The sequence below is a fragment of the Ochotona princeps genome, chromosome 16, assembly GCF_030435755.1.
Source record: "Ochotona princeps isolate mOchPri1 chromosome 16, mOchPri1.hap1, whole genome shotgun sequence".
Lineage (NCBI taxonomy): Eukaryota > Metazoa > Chordata > Mammalia > Lagomorpha > Ochotonidae > Ochotona > Ochotona princeps.
In genome coordinates, this window is record NC_080847.1 from 50,070,572 (window position 1) to 50,095,321 (window position 24,750).

Here is a 24,750-nt window from a genome sequence, read left to right on the forward strand (position 1 = left end):
CCCTCTTTTCGTCTGTAGGCTCAGTATAATCACAGTGGCTACATCAGGGGGCTCTTAAAGCAGGAACGGAACGGATGACATCACATGTCAACGGGCAGACAGAGGGCTGCCACCTCCTACCCACAAGCACGCACAGGCAACGCACACACACACACACACACACACACACACACACACACACAGAGCTGCCACTGCGGCTACTCACGGCAAAACGTTTCGTTCCTCCAGGGGTACACGGTGGCCCCGGCAGCCTGGCACGCGGCAGCGTATGCCACCAATGTGTCACACGCCAGATCAGGTTGGTCTGGTACCAGGCAGAGGTCATAGACACAGTCGTGCACAGCGCCCTGGGGATCCAGGTGTTGGTGACACTCCCGGAAGGGACCGTCGGGGTCGGCCAGGATTCCACACTTCTCCTTCTTCTCCACCTGGTCGTTCACCATCTGGTCCAGGTTGGGACATTCCGGGGATCCAGTCGCTTCACAGCCCGGGCCCGTCTCCTCCTCCTGCCAGCTGTTCCCAAAGTCTGTGGCATCAGTCGTTTGGCTGCCATTCCGCAGAGTCAAGTCGTCGTTGGGGTCCTCGTTGAAGTTCCCGCACAGACCACACATGGCATCTGTGTAGCTGCTGGGCACCTTGACAGTCACTAGAGCATCCCAGTTGAAGGTGACAGTCAGGCCAAAGTCGGTGTGGACCACGGCGTTGTTGCCCAGGCGGTTCACCTGCACGCGCCCTCCAGCGGCCTCAAACGGAGGGTACTGAAGCACGCCATCCACCTGGGAGACAGGGGAGGAGACCAGAAGGATGAGGAGGGTCAGCTAGCTGGTCTTCCTGCATGCGCGGGTGGCTACCATGTGTCCGGGCTGTGCTCAGCCCCACCATGCACCTTGGCACCTGCTGCTGCTCCTGCCTGGAACCCCTGCCATCCAACCCCTCACTCTCCAGGCAGCACCTGAAACCCACACCTCTCAGCCAGCATGCTCTGCGCCTGCCTCCCACCACCCCACAGCTCGGCTCGCCCCGCACCTCCCCTTCCTCTGCTGCAGCCCTGCTACTTTCCTCACCAGCAGCAACTCTCCCAGCTCAGCCCGACCCAGGACCTTCACACCAAAATCCTTCTCCTTTCCCATTCCCTCACCCTTTCCTCAAACGCAGCGACACCCACTCACTGCCCCTGCAAGCCTGAGGGATTTGCCTGCCTTTGCCCTTAGCTTACCATCACTTGTCCTGGCTTCTGCCGGCTCATGACCAACTCCACGCCGTACACCTCCACCCGCACGGCGCCCGTGTAGCTCACGGCCTGGCTGCCCCGATGCTCATTCTCCACCAGCACCCGGAACTCGGGCAGCGTCATGTTTGAGCCGCACGTGCCCGCCAGCAGGTACACACAGGCGCCCATGAAGTCGTAGCGGCGGCCGTCGAAGGTCACGTAGTGTGGGTCTCCAGAGGCCTGGCAGGTGGCAGAACTCACGGGCACGCAGCCCAAGACACCATCAGACACCTGGCAGATCTCCTGTGGGCCACAGGAGGAGGGCTCGCAGGACAGCTGGCCTCCCGCCTGGCAGGTGCAGAGGGAGTCACACTCGGGGCCAGGGTAGAAGGTCTGGCCTGGCGGGTGGTAGATGCCATCGTGAACACAGCCACAGGATTCTGGGGCCACGCACGAGTTGCCGCTGAGCACAAAACCATCGTCGCACACACAACTCTCGTAGCACGCAGAGCCACAGGCTCCGGTCACCGTGAGGTTCCCGCAGGTGGGCTGGCAGCCTTGGGCACACACCTCGTAGTGGCTGTGTTCTGGGCACTTGGATGCTGTAGCAGAGACAGGGAGGCCATCCGTCAACACTTCCCGTTCCGACGTACACTCTGGGACCCTCACACCTCCGTGTGCACTCACACGCGCTCACACACGCAGAAACACTCACACCACGAGCCGCCCCATGGCCCAGTGCGGCCTGGGGAACACGCTTGACCGCTGGGACACTGATGATGACTGTTCGTTTCAGTCCAACAGCACTTTGGACTAACATCGTAGGCCCCATCAAGTTGGCTCTGAGCTGATACACGGGACCAGACTGAAACATCCACTTGCGTGTGTACGGACATGCTGCCTATGCATCTGGCGCTCTTTGCGTCTTCCTTCCGCATTGCAATGAAAGCAGGATTTGGTCACATTCGTAATATCAACTTGTTGCAGCTTAACAGCTGCTGCAAGAGTACTAAACCAATACCGGCACAACGGAAGGAAACATGTGCCCCTCTCGAAGAACTCTCCTGTCTCACTCGGGTCAATCCAAATTCCAAACCCTTCACTGTCTCAGACAGCAGCTCTTGACAAACCAGAATTTCACATGGCACACACCAGGCCTCTTTCTACCCCTGTGCCCACCCAAGTGCATGAGTCATCCCTTGCTGCCTCCAGGGTGCACCTCAACAGGACGATGGGTCGGAAACAGAGCCCAGGCGGGAACACGTGGTTCTCCAACCTTCCGGGCGAGCAGAAGTCTCGGCTGACCACGTCTGTGCCCATGGCCACAGCCCGTCTCTCACCCAGAGTGACCGAGGATGCTCTCCTGAGCGGGGCAGGCCAGCTGGGCACCAGGAGGACTTGCTTAGGGCTGGGGCTATTCAAAACAGTAGCACTGCCGCTTCATCTCTGAGTGACAGCTGTCAGGTGGGAGTCAGGCAAGGTGCCACTGATGGGATGTCAGCTGTCCTTCCCAGACATCAGCGGCATGCCAATCCTCTGGGACACTCGAGTTGCCATCATCCCAGGCTTGGAACCTCAACCTTCCGAATCTCCCTCTTTTCGTCTGTAGGCTCAGTATAATCACAGTGGCTACATCAGGGGGCTCTTAAAGCAGGAAGGGAACGGATGACATCACATGTCAACGGGCAGACAGAAGGCTGCCACCTCCTACCCACAAGCACGCACAGGCAACGCACACACACACAGAGCTGCCACTGCGGCTACTCACGGCAAAACGTTTCGTTCCTCCAGGGGTACACGGTGGCCCCGGCAGCCTGGCACGCGGCAGCGTATGCCACCAATGTGTCACACGCCAGATCAGGTTGGTCTGGTACCAGGCAGAGGTCATAGACACAGTCGCGCACAGCGCCCTGGGGATCCAGGTGTTGGTGACACTCCCGGAAGGGACCGTCGGGGTCGGCCAGGATTCCACACTTCTCCTTCTTCTCCACCTGGTCGTTCACCATCTGGTCCAGGTTGGGACATTCCGGGGATCCAGTCGCTTCACAGCCCGGGCCCGTCTCCTCCTCCTGCCAGCTGTTCCCAAAGTCTGTGGCATCAGTCGTTTGGCTGCCATTCCGCAGAGTCAAGTCGTCGTTGGGGTCCTCGTTGAAGTTCCCGCACAGACCACACATGGCATCTGTGTAGCTGCTGGGCACCTTGACAGTCACTAGAGCATCCCAGTTGAAGGTGACAGTCAGGCCAAAGTCGGTGTGGACCACGGCGTTGTTGCCCAGGCGGTTCACCTGCACGCGCCCTCCAGCGGCCTCAAACGGAGGGTACTGAAGCACGCCATCCACCTGGGAGACAGGGGAGGAGACCAGAAGGATGAGGAGGGTCAGCTAGCTGGTCTTCCTGCATGCGCGGGTGGCTACCATGTGTCCGGGCTGTGCTCAGCCCCACCATGCACCTTGGCACCTGCTGCTGCTCCTGCCTGGAACCCCTGCCATCCAACCCCTCACTCTCCAGGCAGCACCTGAAACCCACACCTCTCAGCCAGCATGCTCTGCGCCTGCCTCCCACCACCCCACAGCTCGGCTCGCCCCGCACCTCCCCTTCCTCTGCTGCAGCCCTGCTACTTTCCTCACCAGCAGCAACTCTCCCAGCTCAGCCCGACCCAGGACCTTCACACCAAAATCCTTCTCCTTTCCCATTCCCTCACCCTTTCCTCAAACGCAGCGACACCCACTCACTGCCCCTGCAAGCCTGAGGGATTTGCCTGCCTTTGCCCTTAGCTTACCATCACTTGTCCTGGCTTCTGCCGGCTCATGACCAACTCCACGCCGTACACCTCCACCCGCACGGCGCCCGTGTAGCTCACGGCCTGGCTGCCCCGATGCTCATTCTCCACCAGCACCCGGAACTCGGGCAGCGTCATGTTTGAGCCGCACGTGCCCGCCAGCAGGTACACACAGGCGCCCATGAAGTCGTAGCGGCGGCCGTCGAAGGTCACGTAGTGTGGGTCTCCAGAGGCCTGGCAGGTGGCAGAACTCACGGGCACGCAGCCCAAGACACCATCAGACACCTGGCAGATCTCCTGTGGGCCACAGGAGGAGGGCTCGCAGGACAGCTGGCCTCCCGCCTGGCAGGTGCAGAGGGAGTCACACTCGGGGCCAGGGTAGAAGGTCTGGCCTGGCGGGTGGTAGATGCCATCGTGAACACAGCCACAGGATTCTGGGGCCACGCACGAGTTGCCGCTGAGCACAAAACCATCGTCGCACACACAACTCTCGTAGCACGCAGAGCCACAGGCTCCGGTCACCGTGAGGTTCCCGCAGGTGGGCTGGCAGCCTTGGGCACACACCTCGTAGTGGCTGTGTTCTGGGCACTTGGATGCTGTAGCAGAGACAGGGAGGCCATCCGTCAACACTTCCCGTTCCGACGTACACTCTGGGACCCTCACACCTCCGTGTGCACTCACACGCGCTCACACACGCAGAAACACTCACACCACGAGCCGCCCCATGGCCCAGTGCGGCCTGGGGAACACGCTTGACCGCTGGGACACTGATGATGACCGTTCGTTTCAGTCCAACAGCACTTTGGACTAACATCGTAGGCCCCATCAAGTTGGCTCTGAGCTGATACACGGGACCAGACTGAAACATCCACTTGCGTGTGTACGGACATGCTGCCTATGCATCTGGCGCTCTTTGCGTCTTCCTTCCGCATTGCAATGAAAGCAGGATTTGGTCACATTCGTAATATCAACTTGTTGCAGCTTTACAGCTGCTGCAAGAGTACTAAACCAATACCGGCACAACGGAAGGAAACATGTGCCCCTCTCGAAGAACTCTCCTGTCTCACTCGGGTCACTCCAAATTCCAAACCCTTCACTGTCTCAGACAGCAGCTCTTGACAAACCAGAATTTCACATGGCACACACCAGGCCTCTTTCTACCCCTGTGCCCACCCAAGTGCATGAGTCATCCCTTGCTGCCTCCAGGGTACACCTCAACAGGACGATGGGTCGGAAACAGAGCCCAGGCGGGAATACGTGGTTCTCCAACCTTCCGGGCGAGCAGAAGTCTCGGCTGACCACGTCTGTGCCCATGGCCACAGCCCGGCTCTCACCCAGAGTGACCGAGGATGCTCTCCTGAGCGGGGCAGGCCAGCTGGGCACCAGGAGGACTTGCTTAGGGCTGGGGCTATTCAAAACAGTAGCACTGCCGCTTCATCTCTGAGTGACAGCTGTCAGGTGGGAGTCAGGCAAGGTGCCACTGACGGGATGTCAGCTGTCCTTCCCAGACATCGGCGGCATGCCAATCCTCTGGGACACTCGAGTTGCCATCATCCCAGGCTTGGAACCTCAACCTTCCGAATCTCCCTCTTTTCGTCTGTAGGCTCAGTATAATCACAGTGGCTACATCAGGGGGCTCTTAAAGCAGGAACGGAACGGATGACATCACATGTCAACGGGCAGACAGAGGGCTGCCACCTCCTACCCACAAGCACGCACAGGCAACGCACACACACACACACACACACACACACACACACACACAGAGCTGCCACTGCGGCTACTCACGGCAAAACGTTTCGTTCCTCCAGGGGTACACGGTGGCCCCGGCAGCCTGGCACGCGGCAGCGTATGCCACCAATGTGTCACACGCCAGATCAGGTTGGTCTGGTACCAGGCAGAGGTCATAGACACAGTCGTGCACAGCGCCCTGGGGATCCAGGTGTTGGTGACACTCCCGGAAGGGACCGTCGGGGTCGGCCAGGATTCCACACTTCTCCTTCTTCTCCACCTGGTCGTTCACCATCTGGTCCAGGTTGGGACATTCCGGGGATCCAGTCGCTTCACAGCCCGGGCCCGTCTCCTCCTCCTGCCAGCTGTTCCCAAAGTCTGTGGCATCAGTCGTTTGGCTGCCATTCCGCAGAGTCAAGTCGTCGTTGGGGTCCTCGTTGAAGTTCCCGCACAGACCACACATGGCATCTGTGTAGCTGCTGGGCACCTTGACAGTCACTAGAGCATCCCAGTTGAAGGTGACAGTCAGGCCAAAGTCGGTGTGGACCACGGCGTTGTTGCCCAGGCGGTTCACCTGCACGCGCCCTCCAGCGGCCTCAAACGGAGGGTACTGAAGCACGCCATCCACCTGGGAGACAGGGGAGGAGACCAGAAGGATGAGGAGGGTCAGCTAGCTGGTCTTCCTGCATGCGCGGGTGGCTACCATGTGTCCGGGCTGTGCTCAGCCCCACCATGCACCTTGGCACCTGCTGCTGCTCCTGCCTGGAACCCCTGCCATCCAACCCCTCACTCTCCAGGCAGCACCTGAAACCCACACCTCTCAGCCAGCATGCTCTGCGCCTGCCTCCCACCACCCCACAGCTCGGCTCGCCCCGCACCTCCCCTTCCTCTGCTGCAGCCCTGCTACTTTCCTCACCAGCAGCAACTCTCCCAGCTCAGCCCGACCCAGGACCTTCACACCAAAATCCTTCTCCTTTCCCATTCCCTCACCCTTTCCTCAAACGCAGCGACACCCACTCACTGCCCCTGCAAGCCTGAGGGATTTGCCTGCCTTTGCCCTTAGCTTACCATCACTTGTCCTGGCTTCTGCCGGCTCATGACCAACTCCACGCCGTACACCTCCACCCGCACGGCGCCCGTGTAGCTCACGGCCTGGCTGCCCCGATGCTCATTCTCCACCAGCACCCGGAACTCGGGCAGCGTCATGTTTGAGCCGCACGTGCCCGCCAGCAGGTACACACAGGCGCCCATGAAGTCGTAGCGGCGGCCGTCGAAGGTCACGTAGTGTGGATCTCCAGAGGCCTGGCAGGTGGCAGAACTCACGGGCACGCAGCCCAAGACACCATCAGACACCTGGCAGATCTCCTGTGGGCCACAGGAGGAGGGCTCGCAGGACAGCTGGCCTCCCGCCTGGCAGGTGCAGAGGGAGTCACACTCGGGGCCAGGGTAGAAGGTCTGGCCTGGCGGGTGGTAGATGCCATCGTGAACACAGCCACAGGATTCTGGGGCCACGCACGAGTTGCCGCTGAGCACAAAACCATCGTCGCACACACAACTCTCGTAGCACGCAGAGCCACAGGCTCCGGTCACCGTGAGGTTCCCGCAGGTGGGCTGGCAGCCTTGGGCACACACCTCGTAGTGGCTGTGTTCTGGGCACTTGGATGCTGTAGCAGAGACAGGGAGGCCATCCGTCAACACTTCCCGTTCCGACGTACACTCTGGGACCCTCACACCTCCGTGTGCACTCACACGCGCTCACACACGCAGAAACACTCACACCACGAGCCGCCCCATGGCCCAGTGCGGCCTGGGGAACACGCTTGACCGCTGGGACACTGATGATGACTGTTCGTTTCAGTCCAACAGCACTTTGGACTAACATCGTAGGCCCCATCAAGTTGGCTCTGAGCTGATACACGGGACCAGACTGAAACATCCACTTGCGTGTGTACGGACATGCTGCCTATGCATCTGGCGCTCTTTGCGTCTTCCTTCCGCATTGCAATGAAAGCAGGATTTGGTCACATTCGTAATATCAACTTGTTGCAGCTTAACAGCTGCTGCAAGAGTACTAAACCAATACCGGCACAACGGAAGGAAACATGTGCCCCTCTCGAAGAACTCTCCTGTCTCACTCGGGTCACTCCAAATTCCAAACCCTTCACTGTCTCAGACAGCAGCTCTTGACAAACCAGAATTTCACATGGCACACACCAGGCCTCTTTCTACCCCTGTGCCCACCCAAGTGCATGAGTCATCCCTTGCTGCCTCCAGGGTGCACCTCAACGGGACGATGGGTCGGAAACAGAGCCCAGGCGGGAACACGTGGTTCTCCAACCTTCCGGGCGAGCAGAAGTCTCGGCTGACCACGTCTGTGCCCATGGCCACAGCCCGTCTCTCACCCAGAGTGACCGAGGATGCTCTCCTGAGCGGGGCAGGCCAGCTGGGCACCAGGAGGACTTGCTTAGGGCTGGGGCTATTCAAAACAGTAGCACTGCCGCTTCATCTCTGAGTGACAGCTGTCAGGTGGGAGTCAGGCAAGGTGCCACTGACGGGATGTCAGCTGTCCTTCCCAGACATCGGCGGCATGCCAATCCTCTGGGACACTCGAGTTGCCATCATCCCAGGCTTGGAACCTCAACCTTCCGAATCTCCCTCTTTTCGTCTGTAGGCTCAGTATAATCACAGTGGCTACATCAGGGGGCTCTTAAAGCAGGAAGGGAACGGATGACATCACATGTCAACGGGCAGACAGAAGGCTGCCACCTCCTACCCACAAGCACGCACAGGCAACGCACACACACACACAGCTGCCACTGCGGCTACTCACGGCAAAACGTTTCGTTCCTCCAGGGGTACACGGTGGCCCCGGCAGCCTGGCACGCGGCAGCGTATGCCACCAATGTGTCACACGCCAGATCAGGTTGGTCTGGTACCAGGCAGAGGTCATAGACACAGTCGCGCACAGCGCCCTGGGGATCCAGGTGTTGGTGACACTCCCGGAAGGGACCGTCGGGGTCGGCCAGGATTCCACACTTCTCCTTCTTCTCCACCTGGTCGTTCACCATCTGGTCCAGGTTGGGACATTCCGGGGATCCAGTCGCTTCACAGCCCGGGCCCGTCTCCTCCTCCTGCCAGCTGTTCCCAAAGTCTGTGGCATCAGTCGTTTGGCTGCCATTCCGCAGAGTCAAGTCGTCGTTGGGGTCCTCGTTGAAGTTCCCGCACAGACCACACATGGCATCTGTGTAGCTGCTGGGCACCTTGACAGTCACTAGAGCATCCCAGTTGAAGGTGACAGTCAGGCCAAAGTCGGTGTGGACCACGGCGTTGTTGCCCAGGCGGTTCACCTGCACGCGCCCTCCAGCGGCCTCAAACGGAGGGTACTGAAGCACGCCATCCACCTGGGAGACAGGGGAGGAGACCAGAAGGATGAGGAGGGTCAGCTAGCTGGTCTTCCTGCATGCGCGGGTGGCTACCATGTGTCCGGGCTGTGCTCAGCCCCACCATGCACCTTGGCACCTGCTGCTGCTCCTGCCTGGAACCCCTGCCATCCAACCCCTCACTCTCCAGGCAGCACCTGAAACCCACACCTCTCAGCCAGCATGCTCTGCGCCTGCCTCCCACCACCCCACAGCTCGGCTCGCCCCGCACCTCCCCTTCCTCTGCTGCAGCCCTGCTACTTTCCTCACCAGCAGCAACTCTCCCAGCTCAGCCCGACCCAGGACCTTCACACCAAAATCCTTCTCCTTTCCCATTCCCTCACCCTTTCCTCAAACGCAGCGACACCCACTCACTGCCCCTGCAAGCCTGAGGGATTTGCCTGCCTTTGCCCTTAGCTTACCATCACTTGTCCTGGCTTCTGCCGGCTCATGACCAACTCCACGCCGTACACCTCCACCCGCACGGCGCCCGTGTAGCTCACGGCCTGGCTGCCCCGATGCTCATTCTCCACCAGCACCCGGAACTCGGGCAGCGTCATGTTTGAGCCGCACGTGCCCGCCAGCAGGTACACACAGGCGCCCATGAAGTCGTAGCGGCGGCCGTCGAAGGTCACGTAGTGTGGGTCTCCAGAGGCCTGGCAGGTGGCAGAACTCACGGGCACGCAGCCCAAGACACCATCAGACACCTGGCAGATCTCCTGTGGGCCACAGGAGGAGGGCTCGCAGGACAGCTGGCCTCCCGCCTGGCAGGTGCAGAGGGAGTCACACTCGGGGCCAGGGTAGAAGGTCTGGCCTGGCGGGTGGTAGATGCCATCGTGAACACAGCCACAGGATTCTGGGGCCACGCACGAGTTGCCGCTGAGCACAAAACCATCGTCGCACACACAACTCTCGTAGCACGCAGAGCCACAGGCTCCGGTCACCGTGAGGTTCCCGCAGGTGGGCTGGCAGCCTTGGGCACACACCTCGTAGTGGCTGTGTTCTGGGCACTTGGATGCTGTAGCAGAGACAGGGAGGCCATCCGTCAACACTTCCCGTTCCGACGTACACTCTGGGACCCTCACACCTCCGTGTGCACTCACACGCGCTCACACACGCAGAAACACTCACACCACGAGCCGCCCCATGGCCCAGTGCGGCCTGGGGAACACGCTTGACCGCTGGGACACTGATGATGACCGTTCGTTTCAGTCCAACAGCACTTTGGACTAACATCGTAGGCCCCATCAAGTTGGCTCTGAGCTGATACACGGGACCAGACTGAAACATCCACTTGCGTGTGTACGGACATGCTGCCTATGCATCTGGCGCTCTTTGCGTCTTCCTTCCGCATTGCAATGAAAGCAGGATTTGGTCACATTCGTAATATCAACTTGTTGCAGCTTTACAGCTGCTGCAAGAGTACTAAACCAATACCGGCACAACGGAAGGAAACATGTGCCCCTCTCGAAGAACTCTCCTGTCTCACTCGGGTCACTCCAAATTCCAAACCCTTCACTGTCTCAGACAGCAGCTCTTGACAAACCAGAATTTCACATGGCACACACCAGGCCTCTTTCTACCCCTGTGCCCACCCAAGTGCATGAGTCATCCCTTGCTGCCTCCAGGGTACACCTCAACAGGACGATGGGTCGGAAACAGAGCCCAGGCGGGAATACGTGGTTCTCCAACCTTCCGGGCGAGCAGAAGTCTCGGCTGACCACGTCTGTGCCCATGGCCACAGCCCGGCTCTCACCCAGAGTGACCGAGGATGCTCTCCTGAGCGGGGCAGGCCAGCTGGGCACCAGGAGGACTTGCTTAGGGCTGGGGCTATTCAAAACAGTAGCACTGCCGCTTCATCTCTGAGTGACAGCTGTCAGGTGGGAGTCAGGCAAGGTGCCACTGACGGGATGTCAGCTGTCCTTCCCAGACATCGGCGGCATGCCAATCCTCTGGGACACTCGAGTTGCCATCATCCCAGGCTTGGAACCTCAACCTTCCGAATCTCCCTCTTTTCGTCTGTAGGCTCAGTATAATCACAGTGGCTACATCAGGGGGCTCTTAAAGCAGGAACGGAACGGATGACATCACATGTCAACGGGCAGACAGAGGGCTGCCACCTCCTACCCACAAGCACGCACAGGCAACGCACACACACACACACACACACACACACACACACACACACAGAGCTGCCACTGCGGCTACTCACGGCAAAACGTTTCGTTCCTCCAGGGGTACACGGTGGCCCCGGCAGCCTGGCACGCGGCAGCGTATGCCACCAATGTGTCACAAGCCAGATCAGGTTGGTCTGGTACCAGGCAGAGGTCATAGACACAGTCGCGCACAGCGCCCTGGGGATCCAGGTGTTGGTGACACTCCCGGAAGGGACCGTCGGGGTCGGCCAGGATTCCACACTTCTCCTTCTTCTCCACCTGGTCGTTCACCATCTGGTCCAGGTTGGGACATTCCGGGGATCCAGTCGCTTCACAGCCCGGGCCCGTCTCCTCCTCCTGCCAGCTGTTCCCAAAGTCTGTGGCATCAGTCGTTTGGCTGCCATTCCGCAGAGTCAAGTCGTCGTTGGGGTCCTCGTTGAAGTTCCCGCACAGACCACACATGGCATCTGTGTAGCTGCTGGGCACCTTGACAGTCACTAGAGCATCCCAGTTGAAGGTGACAGTCAGGCCAAAGTCGGTGTGGACCACGGCGTTGTTGCCCAGGCGGTTCACCTGCACGCGCCCTCCAGCGGCCTCAAACGGAGGGTACTGAAGCACGCCATCCACCTGGGAGACAGGGGAGGAGACCAGAAGGATGAGGAGGGTCAGCTAGCTGGTCTTCCTGCATGCGCGGGTGGCTACCATGTGTCCGGGCTGTGCTCAGCCCCACCATGCACCTTGGCACCTGCTGCTGCTCCTGCCTGGAACCCCTGCCATCCAACCCCTCACTCTCCAGGCAGCACCTGAAACCCACACCTCTCAGCCAGCATGCTCTGCGCCTGCCTCCCACCACCCCACAGCTCGGCTCGCCCCGCACCTCCCCTTCCTCTGCTGCAGCCCTGCTACTTTCCTCACCAGCAGCAACTCTCCCAGCTCAGCCCGACCCAGGACCTTCACACCAAAATCCTTCTCCTTTCCCATTCCCTCACCCTTTCCTCAAACGCAGCGACACCCACTCACTGCCCCTGCAAGCCTGAGGGATTTGCCTGCCTTTGCCCTTAGCTTACCATCACTTGTCCTGGCTTCTGCCGGCTCATGACCAACTCCACGCCGTACACCTCCACCCGCACGGCGCCCGTGTAGCTCACGGCCTGGCTGCCCCGATGCTCATTCTCCACCAGCACCCGGAACTCGGGCAGCGTCATGTTTGAGCCGCACGTGCCCGCCAGCAGGTACACACAGGCGCCCATGAAGTCGTAGCGGCGGCCGTCGAAGGTCACGTAGTGTGGGTCTCCAGAGGCCTGGCAGGTGGCAGAACTCACGGGCACGCAGCCCAAGACACCATCAGACACCTGGCAGATCTCCTGTGGGCCACAGGAGGAGGGCTCGCAGGACAGCTGGCCTCCCGCCTGGCAGGTGCAGAGGGAGTCACACTCGGGGCCAGGGTAGAAGGTCTGGCCTGGCGGGTGGTAGATGCCATCGTGAACACAGCCACAGGATTCTGGGGCCACGCACGAGTTGCCGCTGAGCACAAAACCATCGTCGCACACACAACTCTCGTAGCACGCAGAGCCACAGGCTCCGGTCACCGTGAGGTTCCCGCAGGTGGGCTGGCAGCCTTGGGCACACACCTCGTAGTGGCTGTGTTCTGGGCACTTGGATGCTGTAGCAGAGACAGGGAGGCCATCCGTCAACACTTCCCGTTCCGACGTACACTCTGGGACCCTCACACCTCCGTGTGCACTCACACGCGCTCACACACGCAGAAACACTCACACCACGAGCCGCCCCATGGCCCAGTGCGGCCTGGGGAACACGCTTGACCGCTGGGACACTGATGATGACTGTTCGTTTCAGTCCAACAGCACTTTGGACTAACATCGTAGGCCCCATCAAGTTGGCTCTGAGCTGATACACGGGACCAGACTGAAACATCCACTTGCGTGTGTACGGACATGCTGCCTATGCATCTGGCGCTCTTTGCGTCTTCCTTCCGCATTGCAATGAAAGCAGGATTTGGTCACATTCGTAATATCAACTTGTTGCAGCTTAACAGCTGCTGCAAGAGTACTAAACCAATACCGGCACAACGGAAGGAAACATGTGCCCCTCTCGAAGAACTCTCCTGTCTCACTCGGGTCAATCCAAATTCCAAACCCTTCACTGTCTCAGACAGCAGCTCTTGACAAACCAGAATTTCACATGGCACACACCAGGCCTCTTTCTACCCCTGTGCCCACCCAAGTGCATGAGTCATCCCTTGCTGCCTCCAGGGTGCACCTCAACGGGACGATGGGTCGGAAACAGAGCCCAGGCGGGAACACGTGGTTCTCCAACCTTCCGGGCGAGCAGAAGTCTCGGCTGACCACGTCTGTGCCCATGGCCACAGCCCGGCTCTCACCCAGAGTGACCGAGGATGCTCTCCTGAGCGGGGCAGGCCAGCTGGGCACCAGGAGGACTTGCTTAGGGCTGGGGCTATTCAAAACAGTAGCACTGCCGCTTCATCTCTGAGTGACAGCTGTCAGGTGGGAGTCAGGCAAGGTGCCACTGACGGGATGTCAGCTGTCCTTCCCAGACATCGGCGGCATGCCAATCCTCTGGGACACTCGAGTTGCCATCATCCCAGGCTTGGAACCTCAACCTTCCGAATCTCCCTCTTTTCGTCTGTAGGCTCAGTATAATCACAGTGGCTACATCAGGGGGCTCTTAAAGCAGGAAGGGAACGGATGACATCACATGTCAACGGGCAGACAGAAGGCTGCCACCTCCTACCCACAAGCACGCACAGGCAACGCACACACACACACAGCTGCCACTGCGGCTACTCACGGCAAAACGTTTCGTTCCTCCAGGGGTACACGGTGGCCCCGGCAGCCTGGCACGCGGCAGCGTATGCCACCAATGTGTCACACGCCAGATCAGGTTGGTCTGGTACCAGGCAGAGGTCATAGACACAGTCGTGCACAGCGCCCTGGGGATCCAGGTGTTGGTGACACTCCCGGAAGGGACCGTCGGGGTCGGCCAGGATTCCACACTTCTCCTTCTTCTCCACCTGGTCGTTCACCATCTGGTCCAGGTTGGGACATTCCGGGGATCCAGTCGCTTCACAGCCCGGGCCCGTCTCCTCCTCCTGCCAGCTGTTCCCAAAGTCTGTGGCATCAGTCGTTTGGCTGCCATTCCGCAGAGTCAAGTCGTCGTTGGGGTCCTCGTTGAAGTTCCCGCACAGACCACACATGGCATCTGTGTAGCTGCTGGGCACCTTGACAGTCACTAGAGCATCCCAGTTGAAGGTGACAGTCAGGCCAAAGTCGGTGTGGACCACGGCGTTGTTGCCCAGGCGGTTCACCTGCACGCGCCCTCCAGCGGCCTCAAACGGAGGGTACTGAAGCACGCCATCCACCTGGGAGACAGGGGAGGAGACCAGAAGGATGAGGAGGGTCAGCTAGCTGGTCTTCCTGCATGCGCGGGTGGCTACCATGTGTCCGGGCTGTGCTCAGCCCCACCATGCACCTTGGCACCTGCTGCTGCTCCTGCCTGGAACCCCTGCCATCCAACCCCTCACTCTCCAGGCAGCACCTGAAACCCACACCTCTCAGCCAGCATGCTCTGCGCCTGCCTCCCACCACCCCACAGCTCGGCTCGCCCCGCACCTCCCCTTCCTCTGCTGCAGCCCTGCTACTTTCCTCACCAGCAGCAACTCTCCCAGCTCAGCCCGACCCAGGACCTTCACACCAAAATCCTTCTCCTTTCCCATTCCCTCACCCTTTCCTCAAACGCAGCGACACCCACTCACTGCCCCTGCAAGCCTGAGGGATTTGCCTGCCTTTGCCCTTAGCTTACCATCACTTGTCCTGGCTTCTGCCGGCTCATGACCAACTCCACGCCGTACACCTCCACCCGCACGGCGCCCGTGTAGCTCACGGCCTGGCTGCCCCGATGCTCATTCTCCACCAGCACCCGGAACTCGGGCAGCGTCATGTTTGAGCCGCACGTGCCCGCCAGCAGGTACACACAGGCGCCCATGAAGTCGTAGCGGCGGCCGTCGAAGGTCACGTAGTGTGGGTCTCCAGAGGCCTGGCAGGTGGCAGAACTCACGGGCACGCAGCCCAAGACACCATCAGACACCTGGCAGATCTCCTGTGGGCCACAGGAGGAGGGCTCGCAGGACAGCTGGCCTCCCGCCTGGCAGGTGCAGAGGGAGTCACACTCGGGGCCAGGGTAGAAGGTCTGGCCTGGCGGGTGGTAGATGCCATCGTGAACACAGCCACAGGATTCTGGGGCCACGCACGAGTTGCCGCTGAGCACAAAACCATCGTCGCACACACAACTCTCGTAGCACGCAGAGCCACAGGCTCCGGTCACCGTGAGGTTCCCGCAGGTGGGCTGGCAGCCTTGGGCACACACCTCGTAGTGGCTGTGTTCTGGGCACTTGGATGCTGTAGCAGAGACAGGGAGGCCATCCGTCAACACTTCCCGTTCCGACGTACACTCTGGGACCCTCACACCTCCGTGTGCACTCACACGCGCTCACACACGCAGAAACACTCACACCACGAGCCGCCCCATGGCCCAGTGCGGCCTGGGGAACACGCTTGACCGCTGGGACACTGATGATGACCGTTCGTTTCAGTCCAACAGCACTTTGGACTAACATCGTAGGCCCCATCAAGTTGGCTCTGAGCTGATACACGGGACCAGACTGAAACATCCACTTGCGTGTGTACGGACATGCTGCCTATGCATCTGGCGCTCTTTGCGTCTTCCTTCCGCATTGCAATGAAAGCAGGATTTGGTCACATTCGTAATATCAACTTGTTGCAGCTTAACAGCTGCTGCAAGAGTACTAAACCAATACCGGCACAACGGAAGGAAACATGTGCCCCTCTCGAAGAACTCTCCTGTCTCACTCGGGTCACTCCAAATTCCAAACCCTTCACTGTCTCAGACAGCAGCTCTTGACAAACCAGAATTTCACATGGCACACACCAGGCCTCTTTCTACCCCTGTGCCCACCCAAGTGCATGAGTCATCCCTTGCTGCCTCCAGGGTACACCTCAACAGGACGATGGGTCGGAAACAGAGTCCAGGCGGGAATACGTGGTTCTCCAACCTTCCGGGCGAGCAGAAGTCTCGGCTGACCACGTCTGTGCCCATGGCCACAGCCCGGCTCTCACCCAGAGTGACCGAGGATGCTCTCCTGAGCGGGGCAGGCCAGCTGGGCACCAGGAGGACTTGCTTAGGGCTGGGGCTATTCAAAACAGTAGCACTGCCGCTTCATCTCTGAGTGACAGCTGTCAGGTGGGAGTCAGGCAAGGTGCCACTGACGGGATGTCAGCTGTCCTTCCCAGACATCGGCGGCATGCCAATCCTCTGGGACACTCGAGTTGCCATCATCCCAGGCTTGGAACCTCAACCTTCCGAATCTCCCTCTTTTCGTCTGTAGGCTCAGTATAATCACAGTGGCTACATCAGGGGGCTCTTAAAGCAGGAACGGAACGGATGACATCACATGTCAACGGGCAGACAGAGGGCTGCCACCTCCTACCCACAAGCACGCACAGGCAACGCACACACACACACACACACACACACACACAGAGCTGCCACTGCGGCTACTCACGGCAAAACGTTTCGTTCCTCCAGGGGTACACGGTGGCCCCGGCAGCCTGGCACGCGGCAGCGTATGCCACCAATGTGTCACACGCCAGATCAGGTTGGTCTGGTACCAGGCAGAGGTCATAGACACAGTCGTGCACAGCGCCCTGGGGATCCAGGTGTTGGTGACACTCCCGGAAGGGACCGTCGGGGTCGGCCAGGATTCCACACTTCTCCTTCTTCTCCACCTGGTCGTTCACCATCTGGTCCAGGTTGGGACATTCCGGGGATCCAGTCGCTTCACAGCCCGGGCCCGTCTCCTCCTCCTGCCAGCTGTTCCCAAAGTCTGTGGCATCAGTCGTTTGGCTGCCATTCCGCAGAGTCAAGTCGTCGTTGGGGTCCTCGTTGAAGTTCCCGCACAGACCACACATGGCATCTGTGTAGCTGCTGGGCACCTTGACAGTCACTAGAGCATCCCAGTTGAAGGTGACAGTCAGGCCAAAGTCGGTGTGGACCACGGCGTTGTTGCCCAGGCGGTTCACCTGCACGCGCCCTCCAGCGGCCTCAAACGGAGGGTACTGAAGCACGCCATCCACCTGGGAGACAGGGGAGGAGACCAGAAGGATGAGGAGGGTCAGCTAGCCGGTCTTCCTGCATGCGCGGGTGGCTACCATGTGTCCGGGCTGTGCTCAGCCCCACCATGCACCTTGGCACCTGCTGCTGCTCCTGCCTGGAACCCCTGCCATCCAACCCCTCACTCTCCAGGCAGCACCTGAAACCCACACCTCTCAGCCAGCATGCTCTGCGCCTGCCTCCCACCACCCCACAGCTCGGCTCGCCCCGCACCTCCCCTTCCTCTGCTGCAGCCCTGCTACTTTCCTCACCAGCAGCAACTCTCCCAGCTCAGCCCGACCCAGGACCTTCACACCAAAATCCTTCTCCTTTCCCATTCCCTCACCCTTTCCTCAAACGCAGCGACACCCACTCACTGCCCCTGCAAGCCTGAGGGATTTGCCTGCCTTTGCCCTTAGCTTACCATCACTTGTCCTGGCTTCTGCCGGCTCATGACCAACTCCACGCCGTACACCTCCACCCGCACGGCGCCCGTGTAGCTCACGGCCTGGCTGCCCCGATGCTCATTCTCCACCAGCACCCGGAACTCGGGCAGCGTCATGTTTGAGCCGCACGTGCCCGCCAGCAGGTACACACAGGCGCCCATGAAGTCGTAGCGGCGGCCGTCGAAGGTCACGTAGTGTGGGTCTCCAGAGGCCTGGCAGGTGGCAGAACTCACGGGCACGCAGCCCAAGACACCATCAGACACCTGGCAGATCTCCTGTGGGCCACAGGAGGAGGGCTCGCAGGACAGCTGGCCTCCCGCCTGGCAGGTGCAGAGGGAGTCACACTCGGGGCCAGGGTAGAAGGTCTGGCCTGGCGGGTGGTAGATGCCATCGTGAACACAGCCACAGGATTCTGGGGCCACGCACGAGTTGCCGCTGAGCACAAAACCATCGTCGCACACACAACTCTCGTAGCACGCAGAGCCACAGGCTCCGGTCACCGTGAGGTTCCCGCAGGTGGGCTGGCAGCCTTGGGCACACACCTCGTAGTGGCTGTGTTCTGGGCACTTGGATGCTGTAGCAGAGACAGGGAGGCCATCCGTCAACACTTCCCGTTCCGACGTACACTCTGGGACCCTCACACCTCCGTGTGCACTCACACGCGCTCACACACGCAGAAACACTCACACCACGAGCCGCCCCATGGCCCAGTGCGGCCTGGGGAACACGCTTGACCGCTGGGACACTGATGATGACCGTTCGTTTCAGTCCAACAGCACTTTGGACTAACATCGTAGGCCCCATCAAGCTGGCTCTGAGCTGATACACGGGACCAGACTGAAACATCCACTTGCGTGTGTACGGACATGCTGCCTATGCATCTGGCGCTCTTTGCGTCTTCCTTCCGCATTGCAATGAAAGCAGGATTTGGTCACATTCGTAATATCAACTTGTTGCAGCTTTACAGCTGCTGCAAGAGTACTAAACCAATACCGGCACAACGGAAGGAAACATGTGCCCCTCTCGAAGAACTCTCCTGTCTCACTCGGGTCACTCCAAATTCCAAACCCTTCACTGTCTCAGACAGCAGCTCTTGACAAACCAGAATTTCACATGGCACACACCAGGCCTCTTTCTACCCCTGTGCCCACCCAAGTGCATGAGTCATCCCTTGCTGCCTCCAGGGTGCACCTCAACGGGACGATGGGTCGGAAACAGAGCCCAGGCGGGAACACGTGGTTCTCTAACCTTCCGGGCGAGCAGAAGTCTCGGCTGACCACGTCTGTGCCCATGGCCACAGCCCGGCTCTCACCCAGAGTGACCGAGGATGCTCTCCTGAGCGGGGCAGGCCAGCTGGGCACCAGGAGGACTTGCTTAGGGCTGGGGCTATTCAAAACAGTAGCACTGCCGCTTCATCTCTGAGTGACAGCTGTCAGGTGGGAGTCAGGCAAGGTGCCACTGACGGGATGTCAGCTGTCCTTCCCAGACATCGGCGGCATGCCAATCCTCTGGGACACTCGAGTTGCCATCATCCCAGGCTTGGAACCTCAACCTTCCGAATCTCCCTCTTTTCGTCTGTAGGCTCAGTATAATCACAGTGGCTACATCAGGGGGCTCTTAAAGCAGGAAGGGAACGGATGACATGACATGTCAACGGGCAGACAGAAGGCTGCCACCTCCTACCCACAAGCACGCACAGGCAACGCACACACACACACACACACACACACACACACACACAGCTGCCACTGCGGCTACTCACGGCAAAACGTTTCGTTCCTCCAGGGGTACACGGTGGCCCCGGCAGCCTGGCACGCGGCAGCGTATGCCACCAATGTGTCACACGCCAGATCAGGTTGGTCTGGTACCAGGCAGAGGTCATAGACACAGTCGTGCACAGCGCCCTGGGGATCCAGGTGTTGGTGACACTCCCGGAAGGGACCGTCGGGGTCGGCCAGGATTCCACACTTCTCCTTCTTCTCCACCTGGTCGTTCACCATCTGGTCCAGGTTGGGACATTCCGGGGATCCAGTCGCTTCACAGCCCGGGCCCGTCTCCTCCTCCTGCCAGCTGTTCCCAAAGTCTGTGGCATCAGTCGTTTGGCTGCCATTCCGCAGAGTCAAGTCGTCGTTGGGGTCCTCGTTGAAGTTCCCGCACAGACCACACATGGCATCTGTGTAGCTGCTGGGCACCTTGACAGTCACTAGAGCATCCCAGTTGAAGGTGACAGTCAGGCCAAAGTCGGTGTGGACCACGGCGTTGTTGCCCAGGCGGTTCACCTGCACGCGCCCTCCAGCGGCCTCAAACGGAGGGTACTGAAGCACGCCATCCACCTGGGAGACAGGGGAGGAGACCAGAAGGATGAGGAGGGTCAGCTAGCTGGTCTTCCTGCATGCGCGGGTGGCTACCATGTGTCCGGGCTGTGCTCAGCCCCACCATGCACCTTGGCACCTGCTGCTGCTCCTGCCTGGAACCCCTGCCATCCAACCCCTCACTCTCCAGGCAGCACCTGAAACCCACACCTCTCAGCCAGCATGCTCTGCGCCTGCCTCCCACCACCCCACAGCTCGGCTCGCCCCGCACCTCCCCTTCCTCTGCTGCAGCCCTGCTACTTTCCTCACCAGCAGCAACTCTCCCAGCTCAGCCCGACCCAGGACCTTCACACCAAAATCCTTCTCCTTTCCCATTCCCTCACCCTTTCCTCAAACGCAGCGACACCCACTCACTGCCCCTGCAAGCCTGAGGGATTTGCCTGCCTTTGCCCTTAGCTTACCATCACTTGTCCTGGCTTCTGCCGGCTCATGACCAACTCCACGCCGTACACCTCCACCCGCACGGCGCCCGTGTAGCTCACGGCCTGGCTGCCCCGATGCTCATTCTCCACCAGCACCCGGAACTCGGGCAGCGTCATGTTTGAGCCGCACGTGCCCGCCAGCAGGTACACACAGGCGCCCATGAAGTCGTAGCGGCGGCCGTCGAAGGTCACGTAGTGTGGGTCTCCAGAGGCCTGGCAGGTGGCAGAACTCACGGGCACGCAGCCCAAGACACCATCAGACACCTGGCAGATCTCCTGTGGGCCACAGGAGGAGGGCTCGCAGGACAGCTGGCCTCCCGCCTGGCAGGTGCAGAGGGAGTCACACTCGGGGCCAGGGTAGAAGGTCTGGCCTGGCGGGTGGTAGATGCCATCGTGAACACAGCCACAGGATTCTGGGGCCACGCACGAGTTGCCGCTGAGCACAAAACCATCGTCGCACACACAACTCTCGTAGCACGCAGAGCCACAGGCTCCGGTCACCGTGAGGTTCCCGCAGGTGGGCTGGCAGCCTTGGGCACACACCTCGTAGTGGCTGTGTTCTGGGCACTTGGATGCTGTAGCAGAGACAGGGAGGCCATCCGTCAACACTTCCCGTTCCGACGTACACTCTGGGACCCTCACACCTCCGTGTGCACTCACACGCGCTCACACACGCAGAAACACTCACACCACGAGCCGCCCCATGGCCCAGTGCGGCCTGGGGAACACGCTTGACCGCTGGGACACTGATGATGACCGTTCGTTTCAGTCCAACAGCACTTTGGACTAACATCGTAGGCCCCATCAAGTTGGCTCTGAGCTGATACACGGGACCAGACTGAAACATCCACTTGCGTGTGTACGGACATGCTGCCTATGCATCTGGCGCTCTTTGCGTCTTCCTTCCGCATTGCAATGAAAGCAGGATTTGGTCACATTCGTAATATCAACTTGTTGCAGCTTTACAGCTGCTGCAAGAGTACTAAACCAATACCGGCACAACGGAAGGAAACATGTGCCCCTCTCGAAGAACTCTCCTGTCTCACTTGGGTCACTCCAAATTCCAAACCCTTCACTGTCTCAGACAGCAGCTCTTGACAAACCAGAATTTCACATGGCACACACCAGGCCTCTTTCTACCCCTGTGCCCACCCAAGTGCATGAGTCATCCCTTGCTGCCTCCAGGGTACACCTCAACAGGACGATGGGTCGGAAACAGCCCAGGCGGGAATACGTGGTTCTCCAACCTTCCGGGCGAGCAGAAGTCTCGGCTGACCACGTCTGTGCCCATGGCCACAGCCCGGCTCTCACCCAGAGTGACCGAGGATGCTCTCCTGAGCGGGGCAGGCCAGCTGGGCACCAGGAGGACTTGCTTAGGGCTGGGGCTATTCAAAACAGTAGCACTGCCGCTTCATCTCTGAGTGACAGCTGTCAGGTGGGAGTCAGGCAAGGTGCCACTGACGGGATGTCAGCTGTCCTTCCCAGACATCGGCGGCATGCCAATCCTCTGGGACACTCGAGTTGCCATCATCCCAGGCTTGGAACCTCAACCTTCCGAATCTCCCTCTTTTCGTCTGTAGGCTCAGTATAATCACAGTGGCTACATCAGGGGGCTCTTAAAGCAGGAACGGAACGGATGACATCACATGTCAACGGGCAGACAGAGGGCTGCCACCTCCTACCCACAAGCACGCACAGGCAACGCACACACACACACACACACACACACACACAGAGCTGCCACTGCGGCTACTCACGGCAAAACGTTTCGTTCCTCCAGGGGTACACGGTGGCCCCGGCAGCCTGGCACGCGGCAGCGTATGCCACCAATGTGTCACACGCCAGATCAGGTTGGTCTGGTACCAGGCAGAGGTCATAGACACAGTCGTGCACAGCGCCCTGGGGATCCAGGTGTTGGTGACACTCCCGGAAGGGACCGTCGGGGTCGGCCAGGATTCCACACTTCTCCTTCTTCTCCACCTGGTCGTTCACCATCTGGTCCAGGTTGGGACATTCCGGGGATCCAGTCGCTTCACAGCCCGGGCCCGTCTCCTCCTCCTGCCAGCTGTTCCCAAAGTCTGTGGCATCAGTCGTTTGGCTGCCATTCCGCAGAGTCAAGTCGTCGTTGGGGTCCTCGTTGAAGTTCCCGCACAGACCACACATGGCATCTGTGTAGCTGCTGGGCACCTTGACAGTCACTAGAGCATCCCAGTTGAAGGTGACAGTCAGGCCAAAGTCGGTGTGGACCACGGCGTTGTTGCCCAGGCGGTTCACCTGCACGCGCCCTCCAGCGGCCTCAAACGGAGGGTACTGAAGCACGCCATCCACCTGGGAGACAGGGGAGGAGACCAGAAGGATGAGGAGGGTCAGCTAGCCGGTCTTCCTGCATGCGCGGGTGGCTACCATGTGTCCGGGCTGTGCTCAGCCCCACCATGGACCTTGGCACCTGCTGCTGCTCCTGCCTGGAACCCCTGCCATCCAACCCCTCACTCTCCAGGCAGCACCTGAAACCCACACCTCTCAGCCAGCATGCTCTGCGCCTGCCTCCCACCACCCCACAGCTCGGCTCGCCCCGCACCTCCCCTTCCTCTGCTGCAGCCCTGCTACTTTCCTCACCAGCAGCAACTCTCCCAGCTCAGCCCGACCCAGGACCTTCACACCAAAATCCTTCTCCTTTCCCATTCCCTCACCCTTTCCTCAAACGCAGCGACACCCACTCACTGCCCCTGCAAGCCTGAGGGATTTGCCTGCCTTTGCCCTTAGCTTACCATCACTTGTCCTGGCTTCTGCCGGCTCATGACCAACTCCACGCCGTACACCTCCACCCGCACGGCGCCCGTGTAGCTCACGGCCTGGCTGCCCCGATGCTCATTCTCCACCAGCACCCGGAACTCGGGCAGCGTCATGTTTGAGCCGCACGTGCCCGCCAGCAGGTACACACAGGCGCCCATGAAGTCGTAGCGGCGGCCGTCGAAGGTCACGTAGTGTGGGTCTCCAGAGGCCTGGCAGGTGGCAGAACTCACGGGCACGCAGCCCAAGACACCATCAGACACCTGGCAGATCTCCTGTGGGCCACAGGAGGAGGGCTCGCAGGACAGCTGGCCTCCCGCCTGGCAGGTGCAGAGGGAGTCACACTCGGGGCCAGGGTAGAAGGTCTGGCCTGGCGGGTGGTAGATGCCATCGTGAACACAGCCACAGGATTCTGGGGCCACGCACGAGTTGCCGCTGAGCACAAAACCATCGTCGCACACACAACTCTCGTAGCACGCAGAGCCACAGGCTCCGGTCACCGTGAGGTTCCCGCAGGTGGGCTGGCAGCCTTGGGCACACACCTCGTAGTGGCTGTGTTCTGGGCACTTGGATGCTGTAGCAGAGACAGGGAGGCCATCCGTCAACACTTCCCGTTCCGACGTACACTCTGGGACCCTCACACCTCCGTGTGCACTCACACGCGCTCACACACGCAGAAACACTCACACCACGAGCCGCCCCATGGCCCAGTGCGGCCTGGGGAACACGCTTGACCGCTGGGACACTGATGATGACCGTTCGTTTCAGTCCAACAGCACTTTGGACTAACATCGTAGGCCCCATCAAGCTGGCTCTGAGCTGATACACGGGACCAGACTGAAACATCCACTTGCGTGTGTACGGACATGCTGCCTATGCATCTGGCGCTCTTTGCGTCTTCCTTCCGCATTGCAATGAAAGCAGGATTTGGTCACATTCGTAATATCAACTTGTTGCAGCTTTACAGCTGCTGCAAGAGTACTAAACCAATACCGGCACAACGGAAGGAAACATGTGCCCCTCTCGAAGAACTCTCCTGTCTCACTCGGGTCACTCCAAATTCCAAACCCTTCACTGTCTCAGACAGCAGCTCTTGACAAACCAGAATTTCACATGGCACACACCAGGCCTCTTTCTACCCCTGTGCCCACCCAAGTGCATGAGTCATCCCTTGCTGCCTCCAGGGTGCACCTCAACGGGACGATGGGTCGGAAACAG

At 59.9% G+C, this 24,750-nt stretch overlaps 1 protein-coding gene across 1 annotated transcript in view; it reads right to left on the reverse strand.

Moving 5' to 3' along the window:
* FCGBP (Fc gamma binding protein) overlaps window positions 1–24,750 on the reverse strand; it is a 67,789-nt gene that overhangs the window by 23,293 nt on the left and 19,746 nt on the right. Inside the window, exons 12-29 of the mRNA XM_058673924.1 lie at window positions 23,511–24,106; window positions 22,500–23,070; window positions 20,722–21,317; window positions 19,711–20,281; window positions 17,927–18,522; window positions 16,916–17,486; window positions 15,136–15,731; window positions 14,125–14,695; window positions 12,363–12,958; window positions 11,352–11,922; window positions 9,562–10,157; window positions 8,551–9,121; window positions 6,789–7,384; window positions 5,778–6,348; window positions 3,990–4,585; window positions 2,979–3,549; window positions 1,217–1,812; window positions 206–776 (exon numbers count right to left, since the gene is read on the reverse strand). Of these exons, the coding sequence (XP_058529907.1) occupies window positions 206–776; window positions 1,217–1,812; window positions 2,979–3,549; window positions 3,990–4,585; window positions 5,778–6,348; window positions 6,789–7,384; window positions 8,551–9,121; window positions 9,562–10,157; window positions 11,352–11,922; window positions 12,363–12,958; window positions 14,125–14,695; window positions 15,136–15,731; window positions 16,916–17,486; window positions 17,927–18,522; window positions 19,711–20,281; window positions 20,722–21,317; window positions 22,500–23,070; window positions 23,511–24,106 (10,503 nt within the window). The remainder of the gene's footprint in view (window positions 1–205; window positions 777–1,216; window positions 1,813–2,978; window positions 3,550–3,989; window positions 4,586–5,777; window positions 6,349–6,788; window positions 7,385–8,550; window positions 9,122–9,561; window positions 10,158–11,351; window positions 11,923–12,362; window positions 12,959–14,124; window positions 14,696–15,135; window positions 15,732–16,915; window positions 17,487–17,926; window positions 18,523–19,710; window positions 20,282–20,721; window positions 21,318–22,499; window positions 23,071–23,510; window positions 24,107–24,750) is intronic.